Source organism: Sarcophilus harrisii, chromosome 3 (genome assembly GCF_902635505.1).
Source record: "Sarcophilus harrisii chromosome 3, mSarHar1.11, whole genome shotgun sequence".
In the NCBI taxonomy this organism is placed as follows: Eukaryota; Metazoa; Chordata; class Mammalia; order Dasyuromorphia; family Dasyuridae; genus Sarcophilus; species Sarcophilus harrisii.
The window spans coordinates 150,829,377-150,847,885 of record NC_045428.1 but is presented as its reverse complement, the minus strand read 5'-3'; the positions used below and the strand labels follow the sequence as shown (position 1 = coordinate 150,847,885).

Sequence of the window (18,509 nt, the reverse complement as noted above, 5' to 3'; positions counted from 1 at the left end):
CATTTTAAAGATTTTAGAATAACAGTATAATAATGTTTTGATTACCTAAAGTAGTGCAACTTCAGTTTTTATTCTTTCATTACAATTTAATTGGAATTTAAAGATTAGCACAAAAGAAGGCAGCTATAACAAAATCAAGTTTCTAGATAAGATAGATGCACAGAATTGTTTATTATCAAAATTATTCATTTTTCAATTTATGATTACAGTTGGAGATTAGCATGTTGTATAAACCATAAAAGCAGGAATTACAACATATGCACAATTTCTATAGACTCCTTGCAGTGGAAGGTAAAACAAGGAGAATGGAAACTTTCTATGCAAAAATAATACTCTATCCCTTGGATCATGAAAGTGTTTTCAACTTTTAGTTCCAAGAAAGGCATTATTTGAGCTAATCGTGGTGTGAAATAAATCAGTGATTTAACGAGCAAGATGGCACACTGGATAGAGGGTTGGATTAGGAAGTCTCCCTGATTTCAAATGTGGCCTCAGATATTTTACAACTGTGTGACCCTGAGACATTTAAACTCTGTTTGCCTCTATTTCCTCATCTGTAAAATGAACTTGAACCATTATCATATCTTTGTTAAATAAACTCTAAATGTGGTCACAAAGAACCAGACATGACTCAAAGTACTGAATAACAACAGTAACAAAATTATGTTCCTAGTACTGGGCCAAGCTCTTGGGTATATAGATTCAAATAATCAAAAAATGAGAAATAATGAGAAAATGTTTAGATTACAGGAGTCTATATTAATATAGGATTTTATAGTAAATATATTTGTAAGTATATAAAGAAAAAATGAGGAGACTTAATACAAATAGATACAAAGTAGTTTTAAATCAGATAAGGAATGAAAAGGCTAGTCCCATTATCTCAGAGAAAAACAAGAATTCCATGAGATGGGGGGAAATATATATACACACGTATATGTATGTATTCACATACATATACGTGTGTATATATGATGATATATAAATAATAATGTGATATAAACAGTATTACATATAAGTACTTATTGACTAACTAGAGATATCATTTTGGTCCTATTTTATAATATATATATCTTATATATATTATAATAATATAATATAATTATTATACAACAATCAAAGACTTATTATAGTTCAAATTAAAGATCTCTTGTGCCCTATAAGTCTGGAGACACACAATCATTGCATCACAGATACAGAACTAGAAGCAAACTTGAAAGCCATCTAATCTAACTTGCTCATTTTACATTTGAAGAAACTGAGTCCTCAATGGATGACTTACCTATATTACATATATGTATGTATGTATGTGTGTATGTATTTGTGTATATTTTTGTATATATAAATGTGTGTAGTATTAAAGAGGATTAGAGACAACAAGGACATCTCTATAAATTTTCTGGAAGGTGAAGCAGTTTGTTTAGAAAACTTTATTCTTGAGTAGGTATTATATTTATTTTCTCCACTCATAACAAAATCTAATTTCTATTGGGAAATCTTCAGATATATATTGAAATATTGTGATTGAAATGCTGTTTCTCTGTCATACATAGTACATTCTAAATATAAATATAAATATATATATGTGTGTGTGTGTGTGTGTAAGAGACAACTTTGAGTATTGTCCAAAATTCATGATCATCTTTCCTTACGTCAGATTTGTGTGTTGTAGATAGTATTTCAGATCAGTATTTAGACTTTTTTAGCATATGAAAAAAACTGATTAAAATCTGTATAGCAATAATATTTAGTTAAGCTATTATAGATTCTCTCAAAACCTAGCTAGAAATGGCTATATCTAAAAAGTGAAAAATAAAATGACAGATGGTAAATGTACTTAGTAAATATTGCCCTATGTTACTGGGAAAATGTTCTCCTGGAAATTCTTCTACACAGATTGTTTCAGACTATGGTATAATAGGAGTACAATGGAATTCAGGCAAATGATACCAGAACGGTGCCAGTTTACATACAAAGAGTTATACTTAATGGCAATACAGTAATACAATCGATTGAATACAAGACTTGAAAACAAGAAGATCTGAGTTCAAATCCAACACCAGACATTTATTGGCTGTGTGATTCTAGACAAGTCACTTAACTTCTGTCTGTCTCAGTTTTATTAACTATAAAGTAGGGATAATAGCATCTATCTTCCAGGGGTATTGTGGGAATCAAATAAAATACTTTTTGTAAAGCACCTACTACAGTGCCTGGCATATAATATATACTTTTAAATGTTCTTCCCCTCCCTTTCTCCTTACTGGAATTGAATGGGATCTTTGAGACATTTAGTCTAACCTCCTCATTTTACTAAGTAACTAAGTCTCAGAAGTGTAAAGTGAATTGCCTGAAGTTGCATATTAAATTGGAGGCAACATTAGTACTAAAATCAAGGTCCCCTGAGTGCTTGTGTTTTTCTTCTACTACAACAAGATGTATTATACACCTATGAGGAAAATAATGTTCCCAGAGGACATGTGGACAGATGTGATTCAAATTCCATTAGGGACTTCTATTTAAGGCAATAATAATTATTTGAATGGAGATAAGAAGCAAATCTTTGGGGAGAGATTGGAAGGAAGGAAATTATGCTTTCATTCATAAATGATGTTTGTATATTTCTAATATGTCTTTTTTTTAAGTATAAGATTCTTGAGATGGAGTGAGAGACAAGAAGCATATCATGTTGATTAGTTTGAAAAACAAATGTTTTCTCTGATAATGACTACCTGTGAGATCTTGGCCAAGTCAATTACTTCATCTGTTAGGGACTTAGTTTCACAATTATAAAATGAGCAAGTTGTATTAGATGGTTTCTGAATTCTAGCTCTATATCTATGATGCTATATTGTGTATCTCCAGATTTGTAAGGCACAAGAAATCTATAATTTGAACTATAAATCTTTGGTTGTTATCCTTCATTTTAGAGGAGGATCAAAATGACATCATTATATTAGAATTAAGTTAAGAGTGTGTCTGACTATGACTGATCAGACCAATATAATCTCAAAATGTTGTGCCAGAGATCCGGCAAAAATAATTCATACAAACATTTGGGTTGGATTTTTCTCTAACTTGGTGCAACTTACACTTCCTTTGAGCCATTTCAATTCTACCTTGCTTAGCTCTGTAAAGTAGGCACCTTCTCTGATGGAGGCATCTCATGCTGGTGGTTTTATGCTATTGTCTCCCGTTTCATGCTATCAATTCTAAAATTCTTAAGACCTTGTGAGTGCACTTTTCTCGCTTATTCTTACTATCATGTGAGCATTTTCCCCTCCATTAAATAAATAGTCTTTTTGGCAAGCACAAATTTGACATTCGAACTACATGGCCAGCCAACTAAGTTGTGCTCTCTGCAGTAGAGAATGATAATATTAAGTTTTAGAAAGTTGCCTCTCATTCAGAAAGGTTAAATGATTTGGTGGTAGTTACAAGATATATGTCCTTATGCCAAATTAAGAATTTCTTTTGAAATGCTTACACTATTTTAGGTGTAGGGGATTCAAGGAACAGATAAATAACATTTCAGGTTTGTCCATATTAGTAAATTGGCTGATCCAAATAGTATGCTACCAGCCTATCTGTTATTCCTAAACTCTGATCCTCAATTGTCAAGGATGCCCTCAGGACATTTATCATTGTTGTTAATTCCATTGATTGTTTGGTAAATATAAATTTCTCTTTTCCATGCATTCTGATGCATTGCAAACAGTGCTAAAGAAATAAAAATTATATATCCATAGTAGAACAAATGCCACTAAATATAATCTAGCTGGTTGTACATCATTTGGTCCCTTATCTTTTCGGAAATATTGACTGAAGTATTCATAGATTTTACCTTGATCTCTAAACCACCTCCTTGATCTCTAAACCACATGCAGGCCTATTAGCACCTATATTTCTAGATACTTTAGCAATATGCATATATATGCATATATAGTTATATATATTATATACAGTTTTTTGCATATTATATCATCAACCTCACATTTATCTTTCTATCCTTTTTCACATTCTACCAATTCACCTTTACAATGATAAAAAGTAAGAAAGATTTTTTTTTTATATAATAGCCTATCAAATAATATTTAGTGCCTGCTTGTTAATTTTTTTTATATTCCAACTAAGTAACTTAATGGCCTGGAGTCCGGAAAAACTGAGTCCAAATCCAGCCTCATACACTTAGTAGCTATGTGATCTCCGGCAAGTCACATAATTTCTGCCTTAGTTTTATCAACTGTAGAATGAGGTAGTGATATTTCCTATATTGCAAGGTTGTTTGGGGGGTTAAATGAGATAAGGCTTGTAATATCTATAAAATATTTACAACAGTGCCTAGCACACAGTAGATGCTATATAAATGCTAGTTATTATCATTATTGTTATCAACACTACTGTTTTTTGCTTCTCTTTTTCTCTCCCTCTGTCTTCTCTTCCTTTTCTTTCGTCCTCTCTCTTTCTCCTTCTTTCCACACATACCCACCGTTCTGTGTTCTCATGATCATCTTCTTTGTCCTTATATGACTAAAAAAAACATCACAATCTGGATCCAATAAACTTTCCAATATACAATATTTTCTAGCCAAATTATATTCATAGTTCGTTCCCTATTTTCCTATAATTCATGCAAACTTTCTACAATCTCTACAATGAAGACCCTCCTCATCTCAGAGCACTTTTCTGTGGGTTACCCTTATTGTTTCCACAGATTTAGCTTTGTTTTATGCAAAGAAGAAAAATGTAACCCTTACTGAATTGAATCAGATTTCTTTGTTGTCAATCACAGTGTTATTCTATGTAGATGCTTTAATTAGACTAAGATTCTTGGTTACAAAACTCTTCTGCAAAATATAAAAGCAATGATCCTCTTTCCTTTTCATTATAATTTACTATACAACTCATTAAGTTGCCAACTATTTAAACACTGAATAATCTTCCCAGGATGAAATCTTTTCTCTTTTTATAGATGTAGACTAGAGGCATCTATTTGGCATAGTAGTGCTGGGCCAAGAATCGGGAAGATTTATCTTCTTGAGTTCAAATCTAGCCTCCGATAGTTAATAGCTATGTGACTCTAGGCAAGTCATTTAACCCTATTTGTCTCAGTTTCCTCATCTAAAATGCGAGCTGGAGAAGGAAATAGTAAACCACTCAGTATTTTTGCCAAGAACCCCCCAAATAGGATCACATAGAGTCATAAATGACTGAAAAGACTAAACAACAACAACAAAAAATTACACTACTGCAATCTTTTAGATTTTTTGGATTTTTTTTTTTATATTTTATAGTCCTCATCTCCCTGATATTTTCCTTCAAGACATTTTAATGAATATTTACTAATTCCCACTTTTACTGTATAATTGTTTTCTTTTATGGTCCAATCTCAATTGCTAATACAGAAACTACTTCTGATTCACTGTCCAATGTCTTGTCATCTTTGAATCAAATATCCTCCATAAGGTTGTAAAATAGTAACCTTAAAAAAGTGTTTCAATTCACAGGGAAATAAGAAAAATATCAGAAAATTTTGATTTCTCAGCTGAGCAATAATCACTTTTCTCCTTAATATTTCCATACATGTCATCATTATGTTTCAGATTATATTTTATTTTCCTGATCATCAAGAATTATGCCCTCAACTACTGCCATAACTAAAGCAGGATAAAAGGCCATATTTAAGGAGACTGAATTTAGAGGGTATTGAATTTAGATTTATAGAATTTGTATAACTCTTAGTCCTTTAGCATTATTAAAAAACACACACACACACACAACAGCAAAAAACAGTATTTAATCCTAATTATCAAGAATAACTAGTTGAAATGGGAGCTACCAGAAGGCATGATTCCTTAAGGATATCCTACTGTAAACTGAATCTCCTCCCATCTTTCCCTTCAAATGACATCTCATTTCATTTTGTTTTCTACATCTATTGTTAGTGGTACTGTCCTAGATTTACAAATTTCTAGTTACAGCACTGTCCCTAGTATTTCCCAACCTAATTCCTGGGAGCATGTATGTAATTCTTTTGGTGCTAATTAAAACCTATATAGAAGAGGTAGGAAGCTCCAGGGGACTGCCTGAGGCATCTGGCCACATGACCAATAAGATTAAACTAGAGGAAGAAGTTGAAAACAAGTCTGCAGGGAATCCAGACAAAGCTTTCAATCTACTAAATGATGCTCTTTAAGACATTAATTTTTGTTGGATATTTTTCCCTTTTTTACGCCCAACTTGATATCATTAGTGTGGGGAACAAGTATAGAAAGTCCCTCCACTGAAAAGGATGATTAAATTTTCTGAAATTATCTTGGTAAGTTGTCTGGAAGCAAGCTAAGATATCCTCTAGCTCTATATACTATATTTCTCTGGTATTGTAACTTTTCTGCATCTAAAGCAATAGTGATTGCCACAGATATTTTCTCTTCCTCTCCACTGTTAAGCTTTTAATTTTTCTCACAAATCTTTCTTGCCTGGATTTCCATATTGAGTTCAATTGAGCCAAAAGGCATCATTAGAAAACTTATCTTATATTACTATTGTTTGGGGTAGGGGTCCTTAAACTTTTTAAATAGGGGGCCAGTTCACTGTCCCTCAGAGTGTTGGAGGGCTGGACTATAGTAAAAACAAAAACTTTGTTTTGTGGGCCTTTAAATAAAGAAACTTCATAGCCCTGGGTGAGGGGGATAAATGTCCTCAGCTGCGGATCTGGTCCACGGGCCGTAGTTTGAGGACCCCTGGAACTATGGCCATTTCAGCAGTGTCTTCCTGTGGTTTTCCTGGCATAGGGACCAGAGTGGTTTGCCATCTCTTTCTTAAGTGTATAGGCAAATATAGGCTAAATAACTTGCCCAGAATCATATAGCTAGTAAATACATGAGGCTAGATTTGAACTCAGGACTTCTAAATCCAGGCTCAATGATTTATCCACTGAGTCATCTAGCTGACATACATTAGTTCCTCATTTTTGGATTTTTATCCAAAAAAAAACAAATTTTGAGTTATAATTGTAAACAGGTCTTCTCACTATAACACCAAACAAAACAAGCACCCAAATCTCTCTTTTCTTACTTCATTTTTACTTGCATGCTTAATACTATTCTAAAATAAAAGGCAAGATTGTCTTCTGGAATGCCTGGTTCCAAAATACTTCAATTCTAGCTCTTAATGAAGAAATCAAAGTAAATTTGAACAAAAGCATTTTATTTATTTTTTTTTAACTCTGTAGGAATTGTCTGGCATAGGAGAGCAGAAAAGAATTCCAGTAGGACTCTATCCTAATTATAATAGTTTTTTTTTTTTTCAGGAGTTGCAGTACCAAAATTGAATCATGTAGGCTGCATTTGATAAAAGGAAAAATTGGCTTCTCTCCATTTCTTTAGTTTTAGTTTGGAATCTTCATTTCCCATGGATGATAACAAAGTGGAATTTGAGGACACTAAATTATTTGGACTAATGATAAAATAATTTCTTCAATTTGTGACTTTGGACAACAATTTTAAGGCTGAAAAGAAATTTGGATAGAATATTAAAAATTTTAGTGAACTCTTTTTTTACTTTCTTGTTATAATTCCTTGAAAAAAATTATGGAGGAAAACTCTGGTCAGTGAGGATTTTAGTAGAGTCAATTGAGTTATATTTTGAGAAGAGGATCAAATAATTTAAAGTTGGGAATTTCAGAGGACAACTCCTTAGGCTTCCTTTTTTTATAGTTGAAGAAAATGAACATCAAAGGCACTAGATTATTACTCTGATAGTAAATAGTAATGAATGGATTTGAACTGTGGTTCTTAAACTAAAAATTCATCATCTTATTATTACTTGTAGATTATTAAAAACACACATATACACACAAACTTTAAGATGATATTTTATTGTTTTTAGTTTTCATATTTTCAGTTACTTGGTTCTTAGTATAAACAAAACACAAAATATTTTAAGAGATTTTAATTTAGTTAATTCAAAGTTCATGTAAAGTGTGGGTAGTACTTATGAAATGTGGGAGGCTGACCTATAGATGTATTTTTTTTTTTTTTTAAATCTAGCTGTGTTGATGACCCACTTAAATGCAATCAGACAGGATAGAGGTAGGTAAAATGTTACAGGCTTTAGAAGTGGATTAAGTCAAAACTTCTACTGCTAAGAAATATGATTATTCATTATAACTCTTCTCATGTTTCTTGGATAATGAGAAATCCTACATGTAGTTTCTTTTCCCATTAATTTGGCACCAAAATATCTAAGTATCAAAAATGATATAAATGTAAGAGAGAATATTGATATTAAGTACTATTTTCAATAAAATATTTCTGAACTGCAACATTTCAATTAATTGACCTTCTTAAGATGTTGCTATTGAATTAATCACATATTACAGTAGGATGAATATAAAGCAATTGATTCATAACAGTAAAATTTTTAAAATTGGAATTATTACTATATTATTTTGAATTCTCATATACATGTGTTCTTATAATACAAGGCAGCTGATTTTGCTACTACTTTGTAAGACTACTATTATGCAAAAAGATTTATGTAATCTATATTAAGATTCAAAGAAAGATGATCAAATATTGATTTATTTCAAGTTGTTAGATAAAACTCTTCTTTGATGAGGATGTAAATGTCACCTTTAGTCAGACAATTATAATAAAAGAGAAATAAAGCAAAGTCTCTAAAACATAATTTAGAACAGTTCACTCATGTGTTTTGTTTATATTAATTCATAATTCTTTACATCACAATCAGATTTTGCATTTCATCATTGTTTTGTAAAATGTTTTAGTTAGTCATTTGAGATCACATTCACATCCATGGACCACATTTTGATGGTATTTAGCATTGTGATATCCATGTTATTTAATGTTTGGGCTGCTGTGTCACTGTACTTTGACTACTAAATAGATAGAAAGTAGAATGTGAAAACTAAGATGCAAAAAGTAATTTTTCAAGGGAACATTTTTTACTTTTAGCAAGAAGGTAACAGCTGCCATCACAATGTATTGGGATATTACAGATGCTATTTTTGTAATGAGTCATCACACCAAAATCTGATCCTACAAGGAAGTATTCTAGTCCTTCATTCCTCTTTCTTCCTCTTTTTATATCTCTCTGGGCTCTGAATGTGACTTCCACTTTAACCAATTTTACCCTTTTTATTCCTTATTTTATATTTTATAATATTCCCCACCTAAGTATTTGTGTACTAGAAGGAAATTGTACCAGAGGTCATCAATTTTTTTTTATAAGCATCTAGCAATAATGACCACAAATTGCCTATTGATAACATAAAGAAGACATTATATAGATATAGCCTGAATATCATTGAGGAGTATAACAGAAATCAAGATGGACTCTACTACCAAAGATTAAGATGATATCCTTTAAAGGACACGTGGTGGCATAATTCAATCTTAAAGTCACATTAAATATGGAAATTTTAGTAGGGTTTTCTGATTATAATTTGTTCTTTATTTTTATTTTGAAAGATCGCAGTTTTTAAAATGGTAATAGAATCCCTTTTAAAGAATGTTCTTTGTATTGTTCAGATTAACATCGAGCAAGGTAACATTAGAAACAAATATGTAAAAAGGGGCCAGATAGTTACTCAAATTAAGAAAATAAATAAATCTTATTTTTTATTTAAAAAAATTGGTATGAAATGTGTGTTCTATAAAAAAAAAAAAAATTCCTTTCTTTTTCAGAAGTCCTGGATTCAAATTTTGCCTTTGATAAATTATTAGATTTATATTATGGTCAAGACTTTTGATCTCTCTTGTCTTCAGTTTTTGTTGTGTATGTGTGTGTTTTTTTTTTTTTTTCTATTCTGTAAAGGAAGGAAGTTGGTTTTATTCACTTTTAAAGACCTTATAGCTCTAACACTGTTATTCATGATAAATTATTATGTTAATATGTTAATGGCTCTAGAAATCTTGGAAAACACTACAAATACTGCTTTTATTGAATGTTCTACCAAAATAATATTATTAATAATGATAATGAAATACAAAAGTAATAAAATGATGAAATATATTATGATATAACATTGTAAGGCTTACTGTAAACTGTGTTTGCCTTTCAGATCCCCAGCTCAAGGGTATAGTGACCAGGTTATATTGCAGGCAAGGTTACTACTTGCAAATGCACCCCGATGGAGCTCTCGACGGAACCAAGGATGACAGCAGTAATTCTAGTAAGTGAAAATTGTAGGAAATTGACTTGTCACAGCTTGTAGACATTATCATTTAGCTACAGAGATACAGCCTTCTTTAAATGGTTTTTTATTTAGATACATTCTGTTATGTAAATTAACTTCATAAATTGGTTTATTAGAAATATATTTCATTTGATTAAAATTAGAGAGAAAATAATATAGAAAATAATGAAATATCTACAACTTGAAAAGAGATGGAAATGTTTGATTTTTGTTTTTACTAAAATAATTGGCACTTCAACATAAAATGACTACTTATTTCATTTTCAGAAGGAACAAACTTACCAGTACAATCAGTCCAAATTTTGTGGCTTTTAATTCATTATTTCTTCTTGACACTACAGTACTGTGCTCAGATTATAACAGTGCCTGTGTGCATTAAAAATTATTAGGTGTAATTTTGTTAGCTATTAGAAATATAATATTTCCATTTATTTTTATTTTTATTAATTTTATTCTAAACAACACTTTTATTTCCATATATGAATGATTCATGATTTCATGGACATGGAGATTTTCATACCCTTGGTGTAGCAGCACCTATGATTGCTGATTGCAATGTATCTAGTGTTTCATGATTCAAAAAACCTATATCGTCTGGTGACTAACTTTTAGAGTATAAGCACTTCATAATGAGGTGTTTTAGATATGTTCTTTTTTTTTTTTAAACTAACACTTAAAACCTAATAAGTCATACCAAATTTGCATTCTACTGCCGTAATTTTAAAATCCATACTGTTTTGCTTTTTGGAGGGGTATTAACAATAAATTCCATGTATTTGCCATAATGGATAACAATGTAAATTTCCCAAAACTACATTGCTAAAATGAAACTAAAAGAATTATGGAAATGAGAATGATAATGCATTTCATTCAATTTGCTATTTAATGATTTATGAATTATTATATAATTATATACTATACAATTCCTCCTCCTCCTCCTATTCTTCTTCCTCCTTCTGTTCCTCCTCTTTCTCCTTCTATTCCTCCTCCTCCTTATCCTTCTATTGTTCCTCTTCTTCCTATTCCTCCACCTCCTTTTCCTTCTATTTTTCTCCTCTTCTTATTCCTTCTGCTCCTCCTCCTCTTCCTATTCCTCTTTCTCCTCTTCCTTCTTTTTATAAATTAGTCATCCATTTCCTTACCTCTGCCATCCCATGTTAGATGACAGGAAAACTAAAGAACTATTGAAACAGGAAGAAAGAGATTTTCTTTATACATTTCATTCATGTTTATTTTTAATCACAATTTTTCATTCTGTCCCATAAACATATATTTGTGTGTATTTTTTTAAAATTTGATTATTTTCTCCATTTTCTATCCATGCTCCTCATAGCCCTACTCTGACGGAAAGCAATTTCCTTTTCTTATAACTGACTAACTTGGAAATTCATCATTTTTAACACTTGGAATTGCTTGGCTTACTTCTTTAATCCTTAAATTCCACAGTATCTCTTGGAGAATGTCCAAGGTATTTTGTGAAGAGCAATATGTATAGTGTGGCTACTTAGTTTTCCTCAACTATGGTAATACATAAGCTAAAATGAGGATGAGAAGCTAAAAACAACTTCTGGAAACTCCAGAGTTTCGATGCTAATTTATTGGGTACTCTGTCATTATTTACATGTCAGAGTAATTACCTACGTGATATAAACTATATCTACTGGCAAATCCTATAGGCATGTATGTACATGGATATGAGGTTAGGATTCCTGGAAGGATCAATTTACCTCAAATGAACAAATGCATAAGAATTTTCCTACATTTCCTGATTAAGATAAGCTAAATGATTGTAATATTGCTAATATTTATAAAGTAGATGTTGATGTAGAAGTTATCAAAAAGAAAAAAAAAAAGACAAAAGAGGAGAATGACTCAGATTTCTCCCAAACTTGGTTATTTTTAAACTTAAATAATTTGGATGGTATAAGAATGGGTATTTATTCATATGAACTTAAAATAACAATAGCATATAAGGATTCTGTTTCTCATATTAGTACTTGAAGTAGAGAGTAGAAGACTAGGAGCTCAGGGGATAAGGGTGTTGGCCCTTTTTCCAAGTATTTTATCTTGGTCATTTTATGAATGACATTTTGGATATCATGACTCTATTTCCTGAAAGATTTATAATACAACATTAAAAGATAGAGGAATAGTAAGCATTCTGATGAAATAATATTTAGTAATGACAAAACAAAAAACCACTGAGAATACCACAAAAAGCACCATTCTTAGGTGGTCTGCTTATTAGCCTTTCCTACATCTGGCCTCTCTCTGTGTCCCTCTGTCTAACTTTCTCTCTCTCTCTCTCTCTCTCTATCTCTCTCTCTCTCTCTCTCTCTCTTCTCTCCATCTCTGTCTCTATCTCTGTCTCTTTCTCTCTTGCTCCCTCCCTTTCTCTGTCTCTATCTGTCTCTTTCTCTTGCGTCTGTCTTTGTCTGTCTCTCTCTCTCACTCTCTTTTTCTTCCTATCTGTCTCTCTGTCTCCTGTCTCTCTTTCCCTGTCTCTCCGTCTCTCTCTCCCTCTCTTTCTATTTCTTGCTTCCTGCTCTACCAAAAAAATAAAGCTTCTTTTAAGTTGTTAGTGCTATCATCTAACACGTAACAGGGTCTTATATGATTTGTATGTCAATTTTATATGTCAGAAAGCCCTCTAAAGCAGCAGGTAGTCTTTCCTGACACCACTCACTGACAGAAGCTTTAGAAAGATCTGGGTAAACTACCTTTTAGTTAAACTTCCCTAGTTTAAAATTCTTAAAGTATTTGATATATTCTTATAATTGTTTTATTCATTTTCTAAATGTATCAAAAGGAGGGTCAATGAGATGTGGAGGGGTAGAATGAAGGTTTTCACATATACACATATTATGTCCCAAAATTTTAAAATAGTTTTAAGCTTTAATAACTTAAAACTATACTAAGCCTTAAAAAATCTTGGATGTGTATGTATCTATATCTATATCTAAATTTAAGTCTCTCTCTCTATATATGTAACATATACATATATCTATACACATACACACATATACAAATATGCTATTATGTACACATATTATTTTCTTTATAGTATTCTAATTTTTCCAATTATATGTGAAAATAGTTTTCAGCATTCGTTTTTATAAGAATTTTGAGTTCCATATTTTTCTCCTTCCCTCCCTTTTTTCCCAGACAATAAGCAATCTGATATACATTATCCATGGACAATCATGTTAAACATATTTCCTTGTTAATCATGTTGTGAAAAAAGAATCAGAACAAAAGGGAAAAATCATGAGAAAGAAAGAATAAAAATCAAAATAATGTGAAAGTAATGTGATTCCATCTGTTTTTAGACTCCATAGTTCTTTATTTGGATGTGGATAGCTTTTTCCATCATGAGTTTTTTGGAATTTTCTTGGATCATTGTATTGCTGAGAAGAGCTAAGTCTATCATAGTTAATCATCACACAGTGTTGTTACTATGTATAATATTCTCCGGCTTCTGTGCACTTCCTCCAGCATCAGTTTGTGTTACTCTTTCCAGGTTTTTTTGGAAATCAACCTATTCATCATTTCTTCTTGCACAATAGTATTCCATTAAATTCATATATAACATGTTGTTCAGGCATCCTCCAGTTGAGGGGCATGCCCTTCATTTTCAGTTCTTTAACACCACTAAAAGAACTTCTATAAATGTTTTTATACATTTTCTTTGTTTATGATCTCTTTGGTTACAGACTTAGTAATGGTGTTGCTGGACCAAAGGGTGATACAATTTTATAGCCCTTTGGGCATAGTTCCCAGTTGTTCTCCAGAATAAGTTCACAACTCTACTCACAATGCATTAGTGTCCTGATTTTCCCACATCTTCTCCAACATTCATCATTTTTGTTTTCTGTTATCCCAATTTGATAGCTGTGAGGTGGTCCTGCAGAGTAAATACACATATTCTAAACCAAAAAAAAATTTTTTTGAAAGGGGAAACCTAAAAATATATATTCTCTTATTTTCAGCATTGTTCTTATCACTCCTATTCTAGGAGTTCCAACTAAGGTATTTTCCTCCAACTTTGTAATAGGGCAAACTGATATTCAAATGGTCATTGTGCTACTATTTTGAAGTCGTTGCTCCTTCTGATATGAATATGTTTGTAGAGCTAGAACAGGGAAAATTATTACAGAAAGCAATTACATTATCAGAATTGCAAGAAAGTCTGATAAAGACAGGATAATTTTTGAAATTTCAAAAAAATTCCCTAAGTTAGACCATTTATTACATGCCAAATTATATACTATACGTTATGATATATATGTTTATTATTATATATAATCTATGTATAGGGATTTTATTTTTCAAAAATTATATATAATCTTTAACTATTATTTACTATTAAAACCAATTTCAATTAACCAAAATGTCCCAGAAACATTAGTAACATTATTATTTAATCAAAAGTATATATTTAATGAGAAATAGTATCAGATAGAGAACTAGCTTCACAGTCTTGATAAGCCTGCATTTTAAGTATACTTCTGATATACACTAACTCTGGTACCTTGGATATGTAGTGATTCTTTTACTGTAATCTTTCTGAGTGTGATCTCTATCACTTATGGCTTGATCTTATAGTTGAGGATTTGAATGAGCAAGTGTAGGAGGAAAAGAATAGTGCTGATAGAGATGATCTTTAAAGGAGAGAATCATTTATAGATAATTGACATTAAACCTTTTTAAGAATAGAAATATCAGTAAATTGACAGAATTAAAAATGAATCAATTCTATCCACTAATCCTCTAAAACTCCTAATGGATGCATAAGATATGTTTCTGATATGGCTTCATTACTTTTTTCAGACCAAGCACATTAGGAAGGCACCCTTTTTAAAGAGCTTTGAAATGTTTCTAGCAGTTTCACAATGACAAATCATCTTTGAGAACAATGACCAGAAGTTGTTCAATACTAGGACTCATTTAAAAATTTTTCTTGGGAAAGTTTAGCAACCTAAAGCAGAACAGAGCAGACCAATTGACCAAACTTGATTGTAGGAAAGTGGGAAAGTAAAGTAACTTGCTCTGATATTCATTACAGAAAGTAAGGAATAAGGAAGTTGTAGCCAACTTCCTCAAGAAGATAGATGACCTAATTAAGCCCTAGACTTGGAATCAATAAGACAGAATGTCATGTAAGACATTTAACTAGATGTATGATCCCAAGCAAATCATTTAACCTCTCTGTAAGCCTCAGTTTCCTCATTTGTAAAATGGAAAAATCATATAATAATACCTACTTCACAATACTGTCATGAAAATTAAGTTGAATCACATGTAAAACACTTTGAAAAAGTTAAAATTCCAAATAAGCATTAGCTACTGTTATATGGAAGAAAGGCTCTGAGAGTAGAGCATTCATGAAAATATTAGGAAAAAAAAAGACTTATTTCAAAAAGTTGAGGCAGTGTCTTTTAGTGACTTGTTTAGTGGATAGAGAGTTGGTTTCAAAGCCAGCAGGATCTGGATTCAGGTTCTGCTTCTGATACATATTGGTTCAAATCTCTAAGCTTCTAATGAGGAGAACACGCTATGGTACAGAAAGCTTTCTTACTTTGGATTTCTCAATATCAGTGAAATTACAGGTCTATTCCTTTCCTATCCCTGTCACTATAACTATTGCTATCCTTATTAATTATAGTTCAATAGTAATTTATACTTCAAATCAAGAGATCTAGGTGATAGTCCTGATAAGGTCACTTATTAGCAAATAATTGACTTTTTTTAGTAGAACTCAGTGTTCTTTATCTCTGAAGTTAGAAAATTATCCTATATAACTTACCAATGTCTAGTCTAATTCTAAAATTTAAAAGCTTTTATAAATGATTATCTTAGTGCATATTTATCACAGAAAAAGTTTGAGTTACTTAATGTCCTTAAAGTTTTTTGTAATTGAATAATGATTCTTTTAGTGTTGAGATCAGATCTCAGAAAAAAAAAATCATGGTCATATTTAAGGAGACCTAAGTATTAAGAAGTAATCAGGTAAAGTGGAAAGACTTTACAGCCTTTAAAGTCAGAAGACCTGGGTTCAAATACTACCTGAGATGCTTACTATATGAATGCTCATGGGAATATATAACATGATCTCCTTGGACCTTGGACAGATGAGTTTTCTCATCTGTAATAAGAAAGGATTGAACTAGATGTTCCCTGGAGTGCCTTACAGATCTACCTCTGTGAGAGTAATGTGATCTTATGAATAGCTGTAATGGATCAGAGGTACAGAGGCAGTATAATGGTAGAAAGATAAGAAGTCAGAGTATAGTTCAAGTCTCAGCTATTAATTTATAACTGTTTTCTTTTCCTTTTTTCCCCCTGAGGCAATCATGGTTAAGTGACTTGCCCAGAGTCACATAGCCAGGAAGTGTTAAGTGTCTGAGACCATATTTGAATTCAGGTCCTCCTGACTTCAGGGCTGGTGCTTTATCTAGTACACCAAATAGTTGCCCCTAGATGTGTTTTCTTGGAGAACTAATTTTATACAAGCCTCAGGCTTCTTACAGATATAACAGAAATAATGTTAGCTCTATTTACCAGTCCTAAGAAATACCTTGGATCTTATATCCCCTCCCCCACCAAAAATAGTTAATAAATAAAATGTTAATACTGACCTATATATGCATGCATTTTTATCTCAAAAAATAGAATAATCTACAAATACTGAGGACATCATCAGTGAAGGAATGAATAGGGAACAAATAAGATTTTGCAGATGATACAGTGCAATAGATCAAATATAGGGAAAGTCATACATTTGACTTAGATGCATAATAAATACAAGATTTCAGTGTACTTATTATTTGTTAACTAAAAAAACATTTGATTTACTAGGACAAAAGCTACCAGTGTCTCCCAATGCAGTTGTCAGTACTGTATAACAGTACTTGAAAGATATTACAGCAGAGTCATTAAGTCATAAAAAAGGAAACCATGTCTAACATGTCCATGAGATAGAGCATGTCCACAGTATGGTTTAGATGGAAGAAAAATTCCCTAAAGAAAGTAAGCTTCTCCAGAAATTGTTATGTGAGGATCATACTCTTCTGATTTCATCAAATCCTATAATTTATGAAGACATTCATAGTCACTCAAAAAATATTGGTTCCCCTGGATTTACTAGGAAGAAACAGATAAGGAATACCTGTTGTTCAGTCTATTTAATATGCAGATGATTGAACAAGTCATGGAAGTAAGCCAAATAAACTCTGTTAATGGGCAATGATTGATCCAGAATTGAAGAAGAAAAAGTATTTCATTGCCTTTAGGAAACAAAGGTGTCTCTTTTATTAAACAGATGTATTTTTCTGTGGGGGAAATGATAGCAATTGTTGACCCTGAAGTTCAAAGAATCTTATTTAAAATTTGGCCTTAGATAGTTACTAGCTATATGACACTAGGCAAATTACTTAATCCAGATTGCCTCAATTACCTCAATTGCAAATTGTTCTAGTATCTCTGCCAAGAAGACCCCAAATGGCGTCACAAAGAGTCAGACATGACTGAAAACAATTGAAAAGACAATGCTGCTATTGATATTATATTTATGTTTGTCATGGAATTCCAGCATCAACAAAGAATAAAGAGGATATTGGAAATTTTTAGAAATATTTTGAACAGGAAAAGAAAAGGGGAATAGTCCCATGGTGAGAATGAAGGATATCCAGAGGATAGCTTATATGTCAAGTTGGCATTCATAATGTCAAGATAACTAGAGGTAGATGTAGAGTACATGGGGCATAGATGATTTATAGGAAAATAAAAACAGTAAACAGGGAGAGAGGACGTGAGTATCTTGTGATCTGTATCTTTGGAGGAAATGCTTCATTGAATATATCTTCAATCCATTGAAACAATTAAATGCTACCTCATACAACTGTGAGCATTTATGGGAGGGGGGAAGTATACAAAGAATCAGAAAATTTCAATCATTATCTGATATTCTATCACTGATAAAAGCCAAAAGAAAAATTTGACAGTAAGCAATCTCTTCCTTCAGTACATCAATCTGAAGAGATTAAGAATGCAGCTCTATGTTCTATTCTTTTCATTTGAGAGCTCAATATAGATCCATGTACATTGGAGAAAAAAATGACAAACTACTCCAATATCTTTGCCAAGAAAAGTCCATGGATAGTATCAAAATGTTTAATAAATATGATACCAGAAGATGACCCCCCCCCCGTCCAGAAGGTGTCCAGCATGTTATTGGGGAAAAGCAGAGAACAACTATAAGTCCAGAAAGAATGGGGCACCTGGATCA

At 31.8% G+C, this 18,509-nt stretch overlaps 1 protein-coding gene across 2 annotated transcripts in view; it reads left to right on the top strand.

Annotated features, from left to right (window-relative positions):
* The window catches only part of FGF14 (fibroblast growth factor 14), a 761,961-nt gene that overhangs the window by 565,053 nt on the left and 178,399 nt on the right, over positions 1-18,509 (top strand). For both annotated transcript variants that reach the window (XM_012546239.2, XM_003765753.3), the window contains exon 2: positions 10,088-10,198. In XM_012546239.2, the coding sequence (XP_012401693.1) occupies positions 10,088-10,198 (111 nt within the window). The remainder of the gene's footprint in view (positions 1-10,087; positions 10,199-18,509) is intronic.